Source organism: Cheilinus undulatus, linkage group 16, assembly GCF_018320785.1.
Source record: "Cheilinus undulatus linkage group 16, ASM1832078v1, whole genome shotgun sequence".
Taxonomy (NCBI): Eukaryota; Metazoa; Chordata; class Actinopteri; order Labriformes; family Labridae; genus Cheilinus; species Cheilinus undulatus.
In genome coordinates this window covers 4,225,036-4,243,820 of record NC_054880.1, presented here as the reverse complement: position 1 = coordinate 4,243,820, position 18,785 = coordinate 4,225,036, and the positions used below count along the sequence as shown (strand labels likewise).

Genomic DNA, 18,785 nt, shown 5'->3' with positions numbered 1-18,785 from the left:
AAACATTTGGAATAAACCTATAGGACTGTTTAATGTCTCCAAATTCTAATCAGGTCAAATTAAACAAATATCGCACAAATAGCTCTAACAGACGTTATTTATTTATTTTTTTTAACACGTTAAGCTTTCCAGATTAATCACGAGCGTTAGCGCGTTTATATTAACAGGCCTAATTATTATAGATTAAATCACTTTCATTTTTTCCCCCTTTTTTTGGTAACCCATCTTCCTCAACTAATAAACATCAAATTTTCACAACTTTTAAGAAATGCACCCCTTTGAATTCCAGGGTTCTTCCAAGGCACCCGCTGGAGTTAGATGAGGAAAAATGACTAAATTATTTTTATTTTCAATTAAATACATGCAAGGTAGTTAGTGAAAGTAAGTTGGTCGTAAAAGACGGAGTAATAATTGGCTCTGATTGATTGTATAAAGTCTACCCGGGGCCGCACTACCCGGGACTGCTCAGTTTTATTGTGAAGTCCTGATGAGTCTACAGGAAGCGTCGCGGTTGTTTCCGGGTCTCCCCCTGCTTAGAATAGTTAGCGCGTTTGGGTGACAGAGCGTCCTATTTGAGCGTTGTAATCCCAGAAAACGTGTTCAGATTTGACTTTTCTCTTACGTCTCTGACTCTTGGGTGTTTGTAAAATGTCCGGGTTTCATGATATTTCAGGTTTGTTTTCTTTCTTTTTCGATAAACCCGTTTCCTAAAAAAAAAATGCGTTAGCTGGACTAGCTCCTGATAGCAATATACTTTTTTTCCTGGATCTCAGGAAATATTTCTCAGACTGCTGTGTGATTTTTATTATGTCTTAAAACATGCTGTTATGAATTAAAAACTAGCGCTGATGGTGCTTTTTAATAAACATTTGAGGCGCTCATACCGTTAACGTAGCTCCGGTTAGCCTCCTGCTTCTTGGGCCTTTTTGTTGTTGGTGTTGCAGTTGTTGGTTTTTCCTCTGTCCTCAGAAACTCTATTGGTATTGTTTTCCCTTGAGGTTGGTGTTTCTTGAATCTCTCCTGCTCAAGACTTTTTGCCAGTGTCATGAGGACTTTGTCATAACACCACCAGTATCTTCTTTTGGGGCAAGTGCTGTATAAGATGAGCTCCAAAGTGCCCTTCTTCCCACACAGCTTGAACAGTGGATCCTCTCTCATTTCCTATACGTGTGTATGCTGGAATTCAAACTGTGGTGTCATTTGGCGATGTGCTGATGATGCTGTGATCCTCAGAGGGACTGTAGATGTCCTTGTGGGGGCTCTTTGGTGGCTGAGTGAGGAGGCTGAAGCATTGGGAATGCACATCTCCTGGGCCTTGGGATGCCTTGGTTGCTGCCATCAATTCTTTATCTGTAAATGGTGAGAGCATGGAAGTTGAAGAGCAGTTCACCTACCGTGGCAGCGTAATCCATTGATCCGCTGACTGGAGGCTGAGATCATCCGCAGACTTGGACTCGTGCATGGGCAACACAGTGTGGCATCTTTTGGTCTTTGATCCTCCCGGTCTTACTGTACTCTTGTGAGACCTGGACATTGACTGATGGCCAGAGGCACCGGCTGGATTTCTTTGTGGCAACTTCTCTTCTGCGCATTTTTGGGTATCATTGTTAGAATGTGTCTCTAATGCTGATATACTCAGAAGAGCAGGCAGAGGGCGGGTCAGCTGCTTGATATGGGAATGGCGGCTGTGCTTTTACAGCAACCTGGCGTGCTTTCCTGGGCCTGATGCAACTCACCGCATACTGGGTGTCCACGACCCTGTGGGCTGGTCAAGACACATGGGGGTGAACGGTGTATACCTGGAGCGATGGGGCATGGGCCTGGTGCAGGCCAGGGGATGGCCTTCAGGAGGTCAGAGCGGTTGATGCGGCGAACCGGCATATGCTCCCATACCTGACCTGACCTGACCGTTTGCTCCCTGGGATGCTGGCTCCACAGCCAGGGATGAGGGATGGGAATTGATAAGGTTTTATTGATGTCAATGCCATTATCAATTCTGCGTATCGATTAAATTCTTTATGATTCCCTTATCCTTTCCTTCCTGTGGATTTTCCTAGAAGAATATACTATGAAGTAGACTGTACAGATTTTCACTGTTAAAACACAAACTTTATTGAGTCTCTTTCTCAGAACAAGATAAATGTCACCTTCAGTGAAAGTCAATGAGAGGCACACTGCAATTGCAGGCTATAATTAAGTTTTCTACTTCTATTATCGTATGAAGAATTTTCTCTGATATTTACAACCAATATGTTGGCTATAAAAAGCTGCCTCTATCAGCTGTAAATACTGGCCTTATGCACATGCAACTTAGTGGAGTTTTAGACAGGGCCAACAAATCTACGTCAGCTGAAGTCTTTCCTATTCATCCTCAATCCTTACACTTCACTGACGTTTTAGGTCTGAAGTACATTTAAAAATCAGTATCGATATCTTTATTGGCTAAAATTAATTTGTACATATCAGATATTGCAAAAATCGAATAATGTGCATCCTTTATGGTGGTCTAGTGCTTTGTGAATCAGGTTGTGAGGAAACCAGCCACAGGCATTGGTCAAGTCCAGCCAGACCACTGTCAAGATAATGGAGCTCTGTTACAGCCACTCGCAGAATTCCACGGTGAAAACACCTATTATGACAAGCCACATATGACACAACCAACCCAGTCTTCCCTGATGGTTTGGAATCTAAACCCTTATTAACATTTGACTTTTATTTTAGTTAGTTTATTTATTCTTACTTACTAGTACTTCGTACTTTTCCATATGTCGTCTACATTTAGTGTGGGACAATGATCTCTTTTACTCCAGTGCCGTCTGTGATTGTAGTTTTTTAAGACATCCATCGATTCAAAATAGAACATCTTTAAATCTGTCGCTTTTGTTGATGATCAATTCAAAAAACTGTCAAGAACTGTAAAGCTGTTGGAGCGTTGGTCATGTGGTGGGAATGTGTCTGAGGTCAGTGGCCTCATTGGCGCTCTGTCAGAGACCTATTTAGAGCAATGTGCTACAGTGTACAGCCCATCATTATGAAATATGTGATGGTGACAGAATATTTAAGGAAACCCTGTGACTACTGTAGAAGCTCTTTTTTTAATGGAAGGTGTTGACACCTGAACAGATGTCACTTTCTTCTTGTAATGAAGAAGGAGCTGTTTGTGATGAAGATTTTCTTATTGATTATAACCTGATTATATTAATAAGATTAAGAGCTGCATGTCTATAGATGTATTTTCTCTGAGGTTGTAATGCATATTATCTGAATGTTTCCACAGACAGTGTCATATGTCTGTGTGGCTACATCATCATTGAAAATTCAGGGAAATGTCTGCAAGAAGAGTCACAACTCAAAACTGGATCTACAAGAAGTGTTGCATTTTGCCCCAAATCCAAGCCCCTTTTATGAATTTTGAGATGCAAAGAAAAACGTAAACATAAAGGAACAAAAGTTAGCATTTTTTTAAAATTCTGTATGCGTCTTATTTTGTCCCTAGACATCCAGCAGCTGGTGGTGAAAGAAGAAGAGGTTCCCACTGAGCAGCATGAGATCAGCTGGAGTCTGAACCAGGAGAAGCCACAAGAATCAGCACACATCAAAGAGGAACAGGACGAACAATGGATCTGTCAGGAGAGAGAGCAGCTTCATGGAGCAGAGGGGTCTGATAACATGTCCACATTCATTCCGGTCCCTGTGAAGAGTGAAGAGGGGAATGAAGATGAACCTCAGTCCTTAAAACTTCATGAAATCCAAAATGAAGAGCACAGAGACACAACGCCTTTAAAAACAGAATCTGATGGAGAGGACTGTGGAGGATCAGGAGCAGTTAGTCAATTACAGCCAGTCAGTCCTGACAAGACTTCAGATCTTTCTGGATCTGAGACTGATGACAGTGCTGATTGGGAGGAGAGTGATGAAGCTCAAAAAGGTTTAAACTCAAAGCAAAACAAAGACATAGCAGTAAGCGATATGAAATGTAACACTGGAGACACATCAGCTAGCTCCCCTGATTGTGCTCCAAGCATTGGACAGATAAAACAACTTGAGGACGACAAAGGAACTTATACAGGAGAGAAATGTTTCAGCTGCTCTTTTTGTAAGAAAAGGTTTATGAAGAAAGCAGAAATGGTCAGGCACATTAGGGTCCACACAGGAGAAAAACCATTCAGTTGCTCCTTTTGTGGTAAAAGATATTCTCTGCGTGGAAACCTGAGGCAACACATTCTTATCCACACAGGAGAAAAACCATTCAGTTGCTCAGTTTGCGGTAAAAGGTTCAAACAAAGAGGACATCTCAAAAACCACTCTGTTGTCCACACAGGAGAAAAACCATTTAGTTGTTCTCTTTGTGACAAAAGATTTTCTCTAGTTGAAAATCTGAAGCAACACTTAATAATCCACACAGGAGAGAAACGATTCAGTTGTTCTGTTTGTGGTAAAAAATTCACTCAAAGAGCACATCTTAAAAACCACTCAGTTATCCACACAGGAGAGAAACCCTTAAGTTGTTCAATTTGTGATAAAAGATTTACCCATAGAGGAGATCTAAAAAGACACTTTATTGTCCACACAGGAGAGAAACCCATAAGTTGTTCAGTTTGTGGTAAAAGATTCATCCAAAATGGAGATCTAAAAAGACATTCCACTGTCCACACAGGAGAGAAACCATTCAGCTGCTCAGTTTGTGGTAAATTATTCATCCAAAGAGGAGATGTAAAAAGACACTCTATTGTACACACAGGAGAGAAACCGTTTAGTTGCAGTGTTTGTGAAAGAAAATTTACTAAGGCGATGTATCTCAAAAATCACAAGTGTGTGGGTAAGACCAGCGACAATGTTTAAACCTTAAGATACTCGAATTTAGCCTTTTGAGTGTGCAGGCTAAGTCCAACATTTGTTGTTTGAAATGTTATGTTTCACAAAAATAACATGCATTCTTAGTTAATACATTCTACACATATCTCAGTCCACTAAGGAGAGAAACCATTTCATTGCTGATTTTTTTGTCAAAGATTGAGAAGAAGTGGATTTGTAGAAGACTGTCTTTCATCCTCACACTTTACTGTTTTTCTTCTTATATTTGTTATTGTTGTATCTCTCGTATTCAAACAGTGAGGCCAATTTCTTTATTTTTCGCTGTAGACTGAAACATTTGGGTTTGACATCAAGAGACAAGTCTGAGAAACAAGCTCAACATTTCAGCTTTTATTTTCATCTGGATCTGATACACAACTTAAAGTGTAAGTGAACCCTCAGAGCTAACTCCACCCACCTCCGTAATTCAAAAAAATGCCCAGAAAGTGAGCAGTTTGGTTCTGAGAGGAGGGAGGGGAAAAGGACGGGGTTTTCCAGATGAGGTGGGAGTGACAGTGACATCCCCTTGTCAGAGAGAGACACGGACAGAGTCCCACAGCACTGCTCCCTCATAGCGATCTTTTAAAGTGGAGGATTTTTCCCTTCCGGAGTCCCCTAAAGCAGGCTGTAGTGTGGTGGCAGACCGTGGTGGTTCTGAGCACTACCTGTTCGGTCCATTGGCTCCAGCAGTGGAGTTCCTACAGCCGTGGCTCTCAGAGCTGAAGCAGCGCAGGTGCAGGAGAGGATGGGAGTGGTCTCTGAATGGAAAAGTAAGTTAGAGGTGGTAACGTTCTACCTTTTATATAGAGTTTGTGATTTAGAAACCTACTGATGGTAGGATTCTACGTCACATAAGCCCCACCTTTTCAGAAAAGATTTTTCAAGACAATGTCTGAGTGAATTAAAAGCTGTAAAATCCAGATTTTTATCAGTTTGGTGCAAATTTCAGCTATAACACCAACACTGATGTGTTTTATCAGAGTTCAGTCAGATACCTCAGTGTACAGTTGCAAAAAATGTTAAAGTGCTCACTACCTCTTTAAAAGATAGCCCCCTTTTTTTTTTTAACCCAATCATTATTTCATGTGAGCAAAAGTATTTGAACATGTGACTGACAGGTGTGTTTTGTTGTCCAGGTGTGTCCTATTACATTGATTATTCTAACAATAAATGCTGAATGTCTATGCCTAGTTTCAGATTTGGGTTTTGCCTATGCGGACTACATTATACACTGCTCAAAAAAACTAAGGGAACACTTGAATAACACCTCCCAGATCTTGATGAATGAAATACTCCAGTCGAAAATCTTGATTAATTTCTGGATTGGACTAGATTCAGAACCATACTAAAAAAAAAAGTGGAAAAATCAGATCACAGGTGGATCCAACTTCTGTGAAATTAAGATAATAAATGATCTTAAAAGTAATAAAACAACAAAAAACTAAAACTTTGAGTTGTCTTAAAACGTGCTAAAAACATTTCTCGTGATCTTTGGAAATAGTTTTATACTCCCGGTACGGCCACTGAAGCTCTTTTATTCTGAAGGCCGGGTGATGAACAGGAAGTGGTGTTTTTTGTTTCCGGGTCGTTCAAGTTTCACTCTGCCTAGGACAGTTAGCTTGTTTGGATAATCCAGCGTCCTCTAGGAGGAGAGTAATCCATGAAAAGAGTTCAAAGTTGACTTTCCTCTTCCTTCTTGACTCGTGGTTGTTTGTAAAATGTCAGGTTATCAGGATCTTTCAGGTTTGTTTGCTTTTCCTTCTTTCAGCGTGTTTAAGTGTGTGAGACAATTGAACCTTTAGCTAACTATCACATCCACACAAAGCACAGCGTTAGCCACGGCTAGCTCCTGATATCAATGCTACTTTGTTTACTAGAATAAGAAATTATTTTCTGACTGATAAAACGTCGTATAATCAGTAAAATTAGCAGATAAAGTGCACTAAAGTTTCAATGAAAATACGGGGTGCTTGTTTCAGTCACGTTAGCCTAGTGCGAGGATTTCGCTGTGAACCAGAGCCTCTAACACAATCATATTGATGCAGTATCAGAACTTGAACTGAATTAAAACACTCAGATGAAAACACACATATATCTTATGCGCATAGTAGAGACAGATCATGGATTTTCCAGCGGTCCAGCTCTAATCCTGGTGGCTTGCTGCAGGTCCCTGCATAGCCAAAGTGAGAGCATCCAAGGCACTAAGTCAGACAAGTTTCTGGTGCATGTTGGATTCCACCAGGGTTGCTTATTCTTTCAGATTCTGTTTGTGATTTTCATGGATCAGGGGGATCATGGATCACAGCCAGGGGATAAGGAGGGTTTTTGGATGCGAGACTTCAGATTTTTGTCTCTGCTTTTTGCAGATGATGTGGTTCAGTTGGCTTCTTCAGCTGGGGACCTCCAACATGCGCTGAGGTGGTTTGTAACTGAGCCGGAAGTCTGAGCTCTCAATTTGCCAGTCAATCTTTGTTCCATCCCTCACCTATGTTCTTGAATTTTGGGTAATGCCCAAGGAAAACATCCTTGAACAGAGGCAGCCAACTAAGACAATTCCTATCATTCTTAGATTCCATTCGACAGCAATCCTAATGGTCTTTTTATATCAGATCACAGGACTATACACCATGCAGACCTGACAAAACAGAAGAAGCCCAGGAGCACATGCTCTCGGGTGAAACTAGGTCAACGATACTAGCGACTCTCAGGTGACCACCCACATCATTAGCATGTGGATGGACAACAGAGGTTTTGGATAACCATGACCTGGACGAATTAGATCCTACACAGACATGGTGTGTTCAGACAGATTTTGGATTTCAATTTACAGGGACTTATATATTTTATCATTAAGATGCTGATGGAGACAAACGGACAGAGAGGGATGCAACTGGAGATGCACAATATTATCCGCCTGATATCGGTATTGGCAGAGATTAGTAAAGAAAAGGCAAATATTGGTATCTGTACATTTCTGCCAATAGTTACTACTATATATTACTATTGTAGAAGCTCTTTTTTTCTTAATGGAAGCTTTGACAGATGTCACTTTCTTCTTATATTGAAGAAGGAAATGTTTGCAAGAAGATTCATAACATAAAACTGGATCTACAAGAAGTGTTGCATTTTGCCCTAAATCCAAGCCCCTTTTATGAATTTTGAGATGCAAAGAAAAACGTAAACATAAAGGAACAAAAGTTAGCATTTTTTTTAAATTCTTATTTTGTCCCTAGATGTCCAGCAGCTGGTGGTGAAAGAAGAAGAGGTTCCCCTTAAGAAGCATGAGATGAACTGGAGTCTGAACCAGGAGAAGCCACGAGAACCAGCACACATCAAAGAGGAACAGGACGAACAATGGATCTGTCAGGAGAGAGAGCAGCTTCATGGAGCAGAGGGGTCTGATAACGTGTCCACATTCATTCTGGTCCCTGTGAAGAGTGAAGAAGAGGATAAAAATGAACCTCAGTCCTTGAAACTTCATGAAATCCAAAGGGAAGAGAACAGAGACACGGAGCCTTTAAAAACAGAATCTGATGGAGAGGACTGTGGAGGATCAGGAGCAGTTAGTCAATTACAGCCAGTCAGTCCTGACAAGACTTCAGATCTTTCTGGATCTGAGACTGATGACAGTGCTGATTGGGAGGAGAGTGATGAAGCACAAAAAGGTTTAAACTCAAAGCAAAACAAAGACGTAGCAATAAGCGATTTGAAATGTCACATTGGAGACACATCAGCTAGCTCCCCTGATTGTGCTCCAAGCACTGGACAGAAAAAACAAGTTGAGGAACACAAAGGAACTTATACAGGAGAGAAGTGTTTCAGCTGCTCTTTTTGTAAGAAAACATTCACGAAGAAAGCAAAAATGGTCTGTCACATTAGAATCCACACAGGAGAAAAACCATTTAGTTGCTCCTATTGTGGTAAAGGATACTCTCTGCCCAGAAACCTGAGGCATCACATTCGTGTCCACACAGGAGAAAAACCATTTAGTTGCTCAGTTTGCGGTAAAAGGTTCAGACAAAAAAATTATCTTAAAAACCACTCTGTTGTCCACACGGGAGAAAAACCATTTAGCTGTTCTCTTTGTGACAAAAGATTTTCTCTAGTTGAAAATCTGAAGCAACACTCTCTTATCCACACAGGAGAGAAACGATTCAGTTGTTCTGTTTGTGGTAAAAAATTCACTCAAAGAGCACATCTTAAAAACCACTCAGTTATCCACACAGGAGAGAAACCCTTAAGTTGTTCAATTTGTGATAAAAGATTTACCCATAGTGGAGATCTAAAAAGACACTCCATTGTCCACACAGGAGAGAAACCCATAAGTTGTTCCGTTTGTGGTAAAAGATTCATCCAAAATGGAGATCTAAAAAGACATTCCACTGTCCACACAGGAGAGAAACCATTCAGCTGCTCAGTTTGTGGTAAAAGATTCATTCAAAGTGGAGATGTAAAAAGACACTCTATTGTACACACAAGAGAGAAAGCATTTAGTTGCGATGTTTGTGAAAGAAAATTTACTAAGGCGATGCATCTCAAAAATCACAAGTGTGTTGGTAAGACCGGTGACAATGTTTAAACCTTAAGATACTCAAATTTAGCCTTTTTAGTGTGCTGGCTAAGTCCAACACAAAAACAACATGCATTCTTAATTAATATATTGTAACACATATCTGCATACCTCTAGTGGTGAAAGAACTGTAAAAATGCAAAAGTTACCAAAAATCTACCCCATTTGTAAAACAGCAAGTGAAATTGATTCACAATCAGTGTTGCTTCTTAACTGGACAGGTTAAAATTCTGGAAGTGTGATTGACTTGGAGTTATATTGTGATGATTATGTGTTCTCTCTCTCTTTTTTTTTTCTTTTTTTTTTTTTTTGAGTGGTGTAGTTAGAGGTATAACCAATGTGAAAACCAGAGAGCTGTCCATGAGTGAAAAACCAACAATTGTGAAGCTGGGGGCAGTGAGAACCTAACTGGGTACACGATTTCAGTGCTGTGCTTATTATGTCTGTACAGCACAAGCACACACACTATATTGCCAAAAGTAGTCACTTACCCATCCAAATAATTGAAATCAGGTGTTCCAGTCACTTCCATGACCACAGGTGTATAAAATCAAGCACCTAGGCATGCAGACTGTTTCTACAAACATTTGTGCGAGAATGGGTCACTCTCAGGAGCTCAGTGAATTCCAGCGTGGTACTGTGACAGGATGCCACCTGTGCAACAAGTCCAGTGGTGAAATTTCCTCGCTCCTAAATATTCCACAGTCAGTTGTCAGTGGTATTATAACAAAATGGAAGCGACCGGGGTCAGCGGATGCTGAGGCACATAGTGCGCAGAGGTCACCAACTTTCTGCAGAGTCAATGGCTACAGACCTCCAAACTTCATGTGGCCTTCAGATTAGCTCAAGAACCGTGCGTAGAGAGCGTCATGGATCGGGTTGCCACTGCCAAGCAGCTGCATCCAAGCCATACATCACCAAGAGCAATGCAAAGCGTCGGATGCAGTGGTGTAAAGGACACCACCACTGGACTCTAGCAGTGGAGACATGTTCTCTGGAGTGACAAATCGCGCTTCTCCATCTGGCAATCTGATTGATGAGTCAAGGTTTGGTGGTTGCCAGGAGAACGGTACTTGTCTGACTGCATTGTGCAAAGTGTGAAGTTTGGTGGAGGGGGGATTATGGGGTGGGGTTGTTTTTCAGGAGCTGGGCTTGGCACCTTAGTTCCAGTGAAAGGAACTCTGAATGCCTCAGCATACCAAGAGAATTTGGACATCTCCATGCTTCCAACTTTGTGGGGACAGTTTGGGGATGGCCCCTTCCTGTTCCAACATGACTGTGCACCAGTGCACAAAGCAAGGTCTATGAAGACATGGATGAGAGAGTTTGGTGTGGATGAACTTGACTGGCCTGCACAGAGTCCTGACCTCAACCCGATAGAACACCTTTGGGATGAATTAGAGGAGAGACTGAGAGCCAGGCCTTCTGGTCCAACATCAGTGTGTGACCTCACAAATGTGCTTGTGGAAAAATAGTCAAAAACTCCCATAACCACACTCCTAAACCTTGTGGAAAGCCTTCCCAGAAGAGTTGAAGCTGTTGTAGCTGCAAAGGGTGGACTGACGTCATATTAAACCCTATGGATTAAGAATGGGATGTCACTTAAGTTCATATGCCAGCCAAGGCCGGTGAGCAAATACTTTTAGTAATATAGTGTATCTTGTGTTCATCTTCAACTGCCTTGAATAGGGCGCATGAAGCAACAGCATCAACAGCAAAGGCATGGTTCCTGTAGGTACAGCTCAGGACTAACAGTCTTTTTCAGTACCAGTTCGCCACTTGACCAGGTCCAGGATCCAGGGGGAAAGGGAGTAGAAAAGGAGGGAGTTAATCAAAGTCACAAGTTCACAATCCCCTCAATTATTGGACCTACTTTTCTTAAATTCTTTAAAATATTTTAATGTTTTCATTTTTTTAAATATGTATTTTTATTGTTTTAATACATTTTTTGTGGTGTTATGTATTATATATACTGTAAACTTTATCTGTTAACTTTGTGTTCCTCTTGTCTTTTCTGAAATGGAATACTATTAAAATCTAAAGCCAGCTGATTTGAACGAAAACCCTCTCAAATACCCTGTAAAATCCATTAAAACTGCTTTCTAACATAAAGTCTTCTTTATTTCTCAAATTTAAATAAAAGTCTGAAAACAAGTTAATTCAATATTTCTTTATTTTTTATATTTATTTCGAAAACGTCGAATTATCTTGAAACGTGCTAAAAAAAAAAAAAAAAAAAAAAAAACATTTCTCGTGATCTTGAAGCTATTTTATTCTGAAGGTTGGATGAGTGAACAGGAAGTAGTGTTTTTTGTTTCCGGGTCTTACAGGCTTCACCCTGCCGAGGACAGTTAGCTTGTTTGGATAATCCAGCGTCTTTTAAGAGGAGACTAATCCATGAAAAGAGTTCAAAGTTGACTTTTCTCTTCCCTCGACTCTTGGATGTTTGTAAAATGTCCGGTTATCAGGATCTTTCAGGTTTGTTTGCTTTTCCTTCTTTCAGTGTGTTTAAATGTGTGAGACAATTGAACCTTTAGCTAACTGTCACATCTACACAAAGCACAGCGTTAGCCACGGCTAGCTCTTGATATCAATGCTACTTTGTTTTCTAGACTATGAAATTATCTTCTGACTGATAAAAGGTCGTATAATCAGTAAAATTAGCAGATAAAGTGCACTAAAGTTTCAGTGGAAATAAGAGGTGCTTGTTTCAGTCACGTTAGCCTAGTGCGAGGATTTCGCTGTGAACCAGAGCTTCTAACAATCATGTTAATGCAATATCAGAACTTGAACTGAATTAAAACAATCAGATGAAAACACTGATATATCTTATGCGCATAGTAGAGACAGATCATGGATTTCCCAGCGGTCCAGCACTAACTTTTTAGTCTTTCTTACGAAGCAAAACATGTCACAGTTTTTGTCATCAAAGATCTAATTTTAGCTAAAGAGCTAATCAACGAACATTTTTCATTATAGTAGTGTCGACTGAATTAACTCTGTACCTGTCCTTGGAAATTTAGAGTGTCAACCACTTAATTTCCAACAATGTAGTGAATATTTAGCCGACAGATTGTTATTGAAATAGGAAAACAGGAAGTAATGGTTAGTTATTAACAATCATTCATCATGAAGCTCACAGTTTTCCAAGATTTGTTCAGTGATTTTTCCCACAGTCTTTGAAAATTTGAGCAGTTTATGTAAAAGCCAACCTCACTGGACAACCCTGTCCAGTTTAGTGCTTTAACTCTTGAATTAACTAGAGTTTAAAACAGGTCAGAACCCTGGTGGCTTGCTGTAGGTCCTTGTATAACCAAAGTGAGAGCATCCAAGGCACAGAGTCAGACACGTTTCTGGTGCGTATTGGATTCCACCAGGGTTGCTCTCTCTCTCAGATTCTGTTTGTGATTTTCACAGACAGGATCTAGAGGCACAGCCAGGGGGGAAGAATGTTTTTTGTTCTGGGGATTTCAGAATTGCGTCTCTGCTTTTTGCAGATGGTGTGGTTCAGTTGGCTTCTTTAGCTGGGGACCTCCAGCATGTGCTGAGGTGGTTCGTAGCTGAGCCGGAAGTCTGAGCTCTCAATTTGCCAGTCAATCTTCGTTCCAACTCTCACCTGTGTTCATGAATTTGGGTGAACATCCTTGAACAGAGGTGGCCAACTAAGACAATTCCTATCATTTATAGATTCCATTCGACAACAATCCAGATGGTCCTTTCGCATCAGATCACAGGACTATACATCATGCAGACCTGACAAACCAGAAGAAGCCCAGGAGCACATGCTCTCAGCTGAAACTAGGTCATCTATACTAGCGACTCTCAGGTGACCACCCACATCATTAGCATGTGGATGGACAACAGAGGATTTGGATAACCATGACCTGGATGAATGAGATCCTACACAGACTTGGTGTGTTCAGACACAGATTTTGGATTTCACTTTACAGGGACTTAAGTATTTGGTCATGAAGATGCTGATGGAGAAAAGCAGACAGAGAGGGATGTAACTAGGGATGCACAATATTATTGACCTGATATCGATATCGGCAGATATTAGCAAAAAAAGGCAAATATTGGTATTTAAGGCAAAGATCAAAATCACGATTAATTAAGCTTTTTTACCTCAATTATGAATACTGAACAGTATTCCACCCCCAACCTCAGACTCTGTTTGGTCTGTAAATATTTGTATAATCTTAAAATGAATAACTGAGAGGAACATGCAAGGATCAACAATTCATGGTTATTTATTTAGACAACTGAAATCAAAATACACAGCTGAAATGAAACTACCTGGCTGCCTATAATGTGACTGCACAGCTAGTAGTTTGTTTTTAAGGGGATGGCACAACCAGACCTATGTAAGTTAAGATCTTTTTCTCCATTCATCCTCATTCTTTAAACTTTTATGTGAGTTTAAAGAAAAAAATGTTTTTTTTAAGCCTCAAATCTTAAATTTTGTTCAAAGTGTTAAATTTTTAATTACAAAACATATTCGAGAATTGGTATCAATATCAGTATCGGCTAAAATGAAAATGATCATAATATCAAAATATCGGCATATCAGAAAAAATCCAATATTGTGCATCCCTAGATGCAACCATTATACGGATTAATCTTTTTAAGGTTTACTGGTGTAGTATTGATGCCCACAATTTTTTGTGGAGTTAACAGGATCAGCTAATATTGTGGTAATCTTAAGAGGGTTATCTGAATACACAACTGGAGCTCATCCATTCATAAATAAAATTTCTTTTTTCACTATATTTTTGTCTAATTTCAGAGCACATCATATCTACTTTTCACTGACTCGCTTTGTTTCTCCTTCTGCATATCTGGAACTTTTATTTCTCCTGTTGATTTAAATCAGTGTAATAAGAGAAGCTGTGCTCTTAAAAATAGATTACCATAAATGTAAACATGGCACTAAGTTAGAAGCATGCATTGAAATTGATCTAAATAGGATCAACTCCCCTGTCTAGATTCATATAATGTGCCAACATTTATTGAGAGCTTTTGTTAGTCCACTGATGGTCTGCAGAAGCATTAGAGAGATGAGACTGTGTCCATGTGCATGTATGACTGTGTGTATGTGGAGCTCCTGCTATACTGTGCCTTCTCACACTTTCAAAATGTGGTAAAGAAAAGTGAATTAACAGACAGAGACAGCAAATATCCTCATTGGGAGTAATGATGGTGTATCAATGTTTCACACTGTCACAGAAATACACTGTGACAACACCTGTTGTGGTTATTTATTTAATTGTAATTGCACTTTTGTTGTTTATATTTAGTGTGGGATAGTGATCGGTTTTCAGCCATCCATGATCAAACATGAGCAGAAAGTTACATTTTACAGAAAGTCATATGCTTCTGTTTCTCCATAGACATCTGTCAGCTGGTGGTGAAAGAAGAAGACATTCTTCCTGATCAGCAGGAGAGAAGCTGGAGTCTGAGCCAGGAGGATCCAGAACCGACACGCGTTAAAGAGGAACAGGAGGAACTGTGGATCAGTCAGGAGAGAGAGACGCTTCAAGGAGAAGAGGAGGATAACATCAATGTGTTCCCGTTCACTGCTGTCACTGTGAAGAGTGAAGATAAGGATGAAGAGGAACCTCAGTCCCCACAGCCTGATGAAAACCAAAGTGAAGAGAACAGAGGCATAGAGAGTTTGAAAAGTGAAGCTGATGGAGAGGACTGTGGAGGACCAGGAGCAGATGGAGACATGAGTCCAGACAGGCATTTACAGCCAGTTAGTCCTGATAAGACTTCAGATCTTTCTGGATCTGAGACTGATGACAGTGCTGATTGGGAGGAGAGGGGTGCACCTCAGGAAAGTTTAAACTCTCTGAAAAACAAAGATATAGCTGCAAGTGATATGAAATGTAACACTGGAGACACATCAGTTAAATCCACTGAATGTGCTCTGAGCGTTGGACAAAAGAAACAGAAAAAGAAACACAAAAGAAACGATACAGTTGAAAAACCATTTAGTTGCTCTGTTTGTGGCAAAAGATATTCTCTGCGTGGAAACCTGAGGCAACATACTCTTATCCACACAGGAGAGAAACCATTCAGTTGTTCAGTTTGCGGCAAAAGGTTCACACAGAGAGGACATCTTAAAAACCACTCTGTTGTCCACACAGGAGAGAAACCATTTAGTTGTTCTGTGTGTGGCAAAAGTTTTACTCTGCTTGAAAATCTAAAGCAACACTCTCTTATCCACACAGGAGAGAAACGATTCAGTTGTTCTGTTTGTGGTAAAAGATTCACACAAAGAGCACATCTTAAAAACCACTCCGTTATCCACACAGGAGAGAAACCCTTAAGTTGTTCAATTTGTGGTAAAAGGTTTACCCATAGAGGAGATCTGAAAAGACACTTTATTGTCCACACAGGAGAGAAACCCATAAGTTGTTCCGTTTGTGGTAAAAGATTCATCCAGAAAGGAGATCTAAAAAGACATTCCACTGTCCACACAGGAGAGAAACCATTCAGCTGCAGTGCTTGTGAAAAGAGATTCACTAAGGTGGTGTGTCTCAAAAATCACAAGTGTGTTGGTAAAACCAGCAACACATAAACTTTGAGATACTTGAGAAATTTTGCCTTTTGAGTGTGCAGGCTAAGTACAACATTTGTTCTAACCACACAGAGGAGAAACCTTTTAGTTGGTGTTTGTGATAAAACATTCATACATCTTACACATTAAAAAAAAATTGTGCTTCATATCTGTTCAGCTAAGAGGAAACCACCTATTGATTGAAATTATGTTGTTATTCTTGTATTTGATATTGTTAAATCCCATTTATACCTTATTACTGTAAATTGCTAAACGTTGCTCAGTGCTGAACCCATGATGGATTAATGTTGGATCTTTGTAAATAATATAACAGAATATGGTAGAGGCCTGTTCTTTTAAAAAGTGTAGCTGCAGGAATTGAAAACAGAAGGCGACATGTGAATGTAGGATGTAATCAGGTAGAGAGGGTAGTTCAGTTTTGTCTGTGGGGGGGGGAATTTAAAAGAGGTTGTGTTTTCAGGTAGGCACCATTCAGGCCAGTTAAAGGGTGCTAAGGACTGGGAGATGCAGGTAAATTTGGGAGGTAAATTTAGGTTGTTGTACCACAGGAGATAGATTGCACTAGTTTAAACCCTGACATGGTTCTATGGTCTCTCAGTAAGCGTATAGTTTATTTTATAGAGCTGACAGTTCTATGAGAAGATTCTGTGGAGGAAGCTGATGAGAGGGAAAGCTTAGATGTGCAGATGTAGGAGCAAAAGATGATCAGCAAGGATGGAAAGTAGGGACTCGTTCAGTAGAACTAGGGTGTTGGAGGTTTGTGGCGAAGTCAGCTGTTTCATTACTTAGAGAGCTGGGAGTGCATTGACAGAATTCCTAAAAGACAGTTGAGGAGATGTCAGATGACAGTTCAGATTAGTCAGTGGATTTGGATGAGGAGGAGTAACACCAGCCGGGGCAAAAAAAAAAAAAGTTGTTTCTTGGTTTCTCATAATCTGCATTTTTCTCTCTTCCTTCATGAAAAGTAGGGAATCAAGGGAGGTAGAGTCTCAAGCCACAACTGGCTGGGATGTGCTAGCCCCATTCAGGGCACCTCACCTTGAGCTCTGCCTCCCTCACCCTATTTCTAAGCTCTCTCTCATTTCTCTTGTGTACTTTTGGCATTTTCATGTGCAGTGTTTGTACCAGGAATGTCTCTCTGTAATTGTAATTATGAGTATTGCTATGCTAGGTAGTATCAACATTGTCACTGCCTGGAGCTTGAATGTATGGAGCGTGGGTCTGTTGAAGGGGACATTGCTGTTTAGGCTGTGTGGGCCATGTGGTCCATAATGATGTCTCCATGTTGGCAGAAGTGGGGTGGCTTTGGAGATCACTGTTCAGCACTCTGGAGGTGCTGTGGGACTAACAGAACAAAACGATGGCAAAGGAGGGTTACAACTTGACAATCCTGGCCAAATGCTGGCTTGTTGCTACCTGTCAGTCTGCACGGTGGACTTGTTGAGGCAAATATTAAGGGGCTAGCAATTCCTTTAATGAGCGCTGATACTTTCTGCAGGGCATAGGTATATTGTGTTTATTCTGGATTTTAAGTGCCTGTCTTGGGATAATACAACCCCAATTTCAAAGTTCCAAAGTTAGGATACCATGTATAAAATTTTTGGAATTTGGTTTTGTATCTATTATGCACGGATCGATTGATTAATTTATGAATTATTATTTTGTCAACCTTATATTTGTTTTTAAAATGTATTTATACCATCTGTATATATGTATTTAAACATATGTTACATTACCTTTACAAAAACCCTGGACAGTATTTGGTATTTAATTATGAATTAAAGTCTGTACACAAGATTTGTTGGACTTCAGTCGGTGTAAACATGCAAAAAGATGGAGAACTACATTGTGGACCTCAAACCCATCATGCTTCTCGGACTCAGGAACAGTAACTTTACGGCATATTTCCACAGGGTGTAAGACTCCAACATTGCAGGGTTTGAAAAGTTTGGCAGCAATTGAAATCTAATGCAACAGGAGGATGAAATCTGGAGGACTTCAATTTTTTCATGAGAAAGAGAAATTGATGGGAGGTAGGTTTGTAGGGAGGCATCAGTCAGGCTGTTAAAAGGTGCAAAGGACAGAGAGATGCTGGTAGATCTGTGAGGAAAACTTGGTGTTCAACAGGAGATAGTACTTCTTAGAGGCCACCATGCCATGGTCTGCTAGTAGGGGAGTCAATTTCAGGTTAAGGGTATGAAAGGAGAAAGCTTAGATTTGCAGGTTGGAACAGAAGCTGAACAGCAAGGATGGAAATTTAGAAGTGGGAGTGCAGGGTCAGAGTTTACAAAATACATTTAAGGCAGGGGTTCTCAACCTTGGAGTCAGGACCCCACTGGGGGTCATGAGACACTGAGAGGGGGTCTCCAGGTGCCATCAAAAAACTAAGAACATTTTTTAATTACACTGTTGCCACTTACACTACATTTTTTTTAAAACCCATTTTTTGTCCATTTTAAACCCTTTCCACCACTTTTTTTCTGCCTGTTTTTGCCGCTTCTAAACCAAATCTTGCCACTCTGCCTATTATTGGCTCTGCTGACACTTTATTGCTACCATTAACCCCTTTAACCACTTTTTAAGCCACATTTCATAATTTGATATGCCCATTTTTGCCAGTTTATGATTGTTTTTCTGCCTCAGCTAACCCTTCTTTGCCAGTTTATATCAATTTCCATCCCATTTCACCAAATTTCCACCTATTTTTGCCACTTTAACGCCATTTCAGCCACTTTGAATCCCCTTTAACCACTTAATATGCCCATTTTTACCACTTAA

The 18,785-nt window shown here is 40.3% G+C and overlaps 3 protein-coding genes across 4 annotated transcripts; all 3 read left to right on the top strand.

Annotated features, from left to right (window-relative positions):
• The first annotated feature begins 552 nt into the window (after positions 1-552).
• On the top strand, positions 553-5,334 carry LOC121523458 (gastrula zinc finger protein XlCGF57.1-like). The gene is made up of 2 exons (XM_041808366.1): positions 553-673; positions 3,497-5,334. Exons 1-2 carry the CDS (start codon positions 649-651, stop codon positions 4,840-4,842), a joined length of 1,371 nt encoding a protein of 456 aa, XP_041664300.1. The 5' UTR covers positions 553-648; the 3' UTR covers positions 4,843-5,334.
• A 1,134-nt stretch (positions 5,335-6,468) lies between these two features.
• On the top strand, positions 6,469-9,926 carry LOC121523459 (gastrula zinc finger protein XlCGF57.1-like). The gene is made up of 2 exons (XM_041808367.1): positions 6,469-6,597; positions 8,088-9,926. The coding sequence occupies exons 1-2, from the start codon at positions 6,573-6,575 to the stop codon at positions 9,431-9,433; spliced, it is 1,371 nt and encodes a 456-aa protein (XP_041664301.1). The 5' UTR covers positions 6,469-6,572; the 3' UTR covers positions 9,434-9,926.
• A 1,840-nt stretch (positions 9,927-11,766) lies between these two features.
• On the top strand, positions 11,767-17,753 carry LOC121523463 (gastrula zinc finger protein XlCGF57.1-like). 2 transcript variants are annotated; one of them, XM_041808373.1, is made up of 3 exons: positions 11,767-11,902; positions 13,112-13,337; positions 14,815-17,753. In XM_041808373.1, exons 2-3 carry the CDS (start codon positions 13,304-13,306, stop codon positions 16,005-16,007), a joined length of 1,227 nt encoding a protein of 408 aa, XP_041664307.1. In that variant the 5' UTR covers positions 11,767-11,902; positions 13,112-13,303; the 3' UTR covers positions 16,008-17,753. The 2 variants fall into 2 exon arrangements, with proteins under 2 accessions (XP_041664307.1, XP_041664308.1); XM_041808374.1 differs by lacking the exon at positions 13,112-13,337 and having other exon boundaries at positions 11,776-11,902.
• Positions 17,754-18,785: the final 1,032 nt, after the last annotated feature.

What these genes read in the sequence shown, in the direction of transcription:
- LOC121523458 (XM_041808366.1), top strand. Translation starts at nt 649, where the DNA reads ATGTCCGGGTTTCATGATATTTCAG. An exon ending in CGGGTTTCATGATATTTCAG is followed by an intron (nt 674 to 3,496) that starts GTTTGTTTTCTT and finishes TTTTGTCCCTAG; the next exon opens with ACATCCAGCAGCTGGTGGTG.
- LOC121523459 (XM_041808367.1), top strand. Translation starts at nt 6,573, where the DNA reads ATGTCAGGTTATCAGGATCTTTCAG. An exon ending in AGGTTATCAGGATCTTTCAG is followed by an intron (nt 6,598 to 8,087) that starts GTTTGTTTGCTT and finishes TTTTGTCCCTAG; the next exon opens with ATGTCCAGCAGCTGGTGGTG.
- LOC121523463 (XM_041808373.1), top strand. Translation starts at nt 13,304, where the DNA reads ATGACCTGGATGAATGAGATCCTACACAGACTTG. An exon ending in TGAGATCCTACACAGACTTG is followed by an intron (nt 13,338 to 14,814) that starts GTGTGTTCAGAC and finishes GTTTCTCCATAG; the next exon opens with ACATCTGTCAGCTGGTGGTG.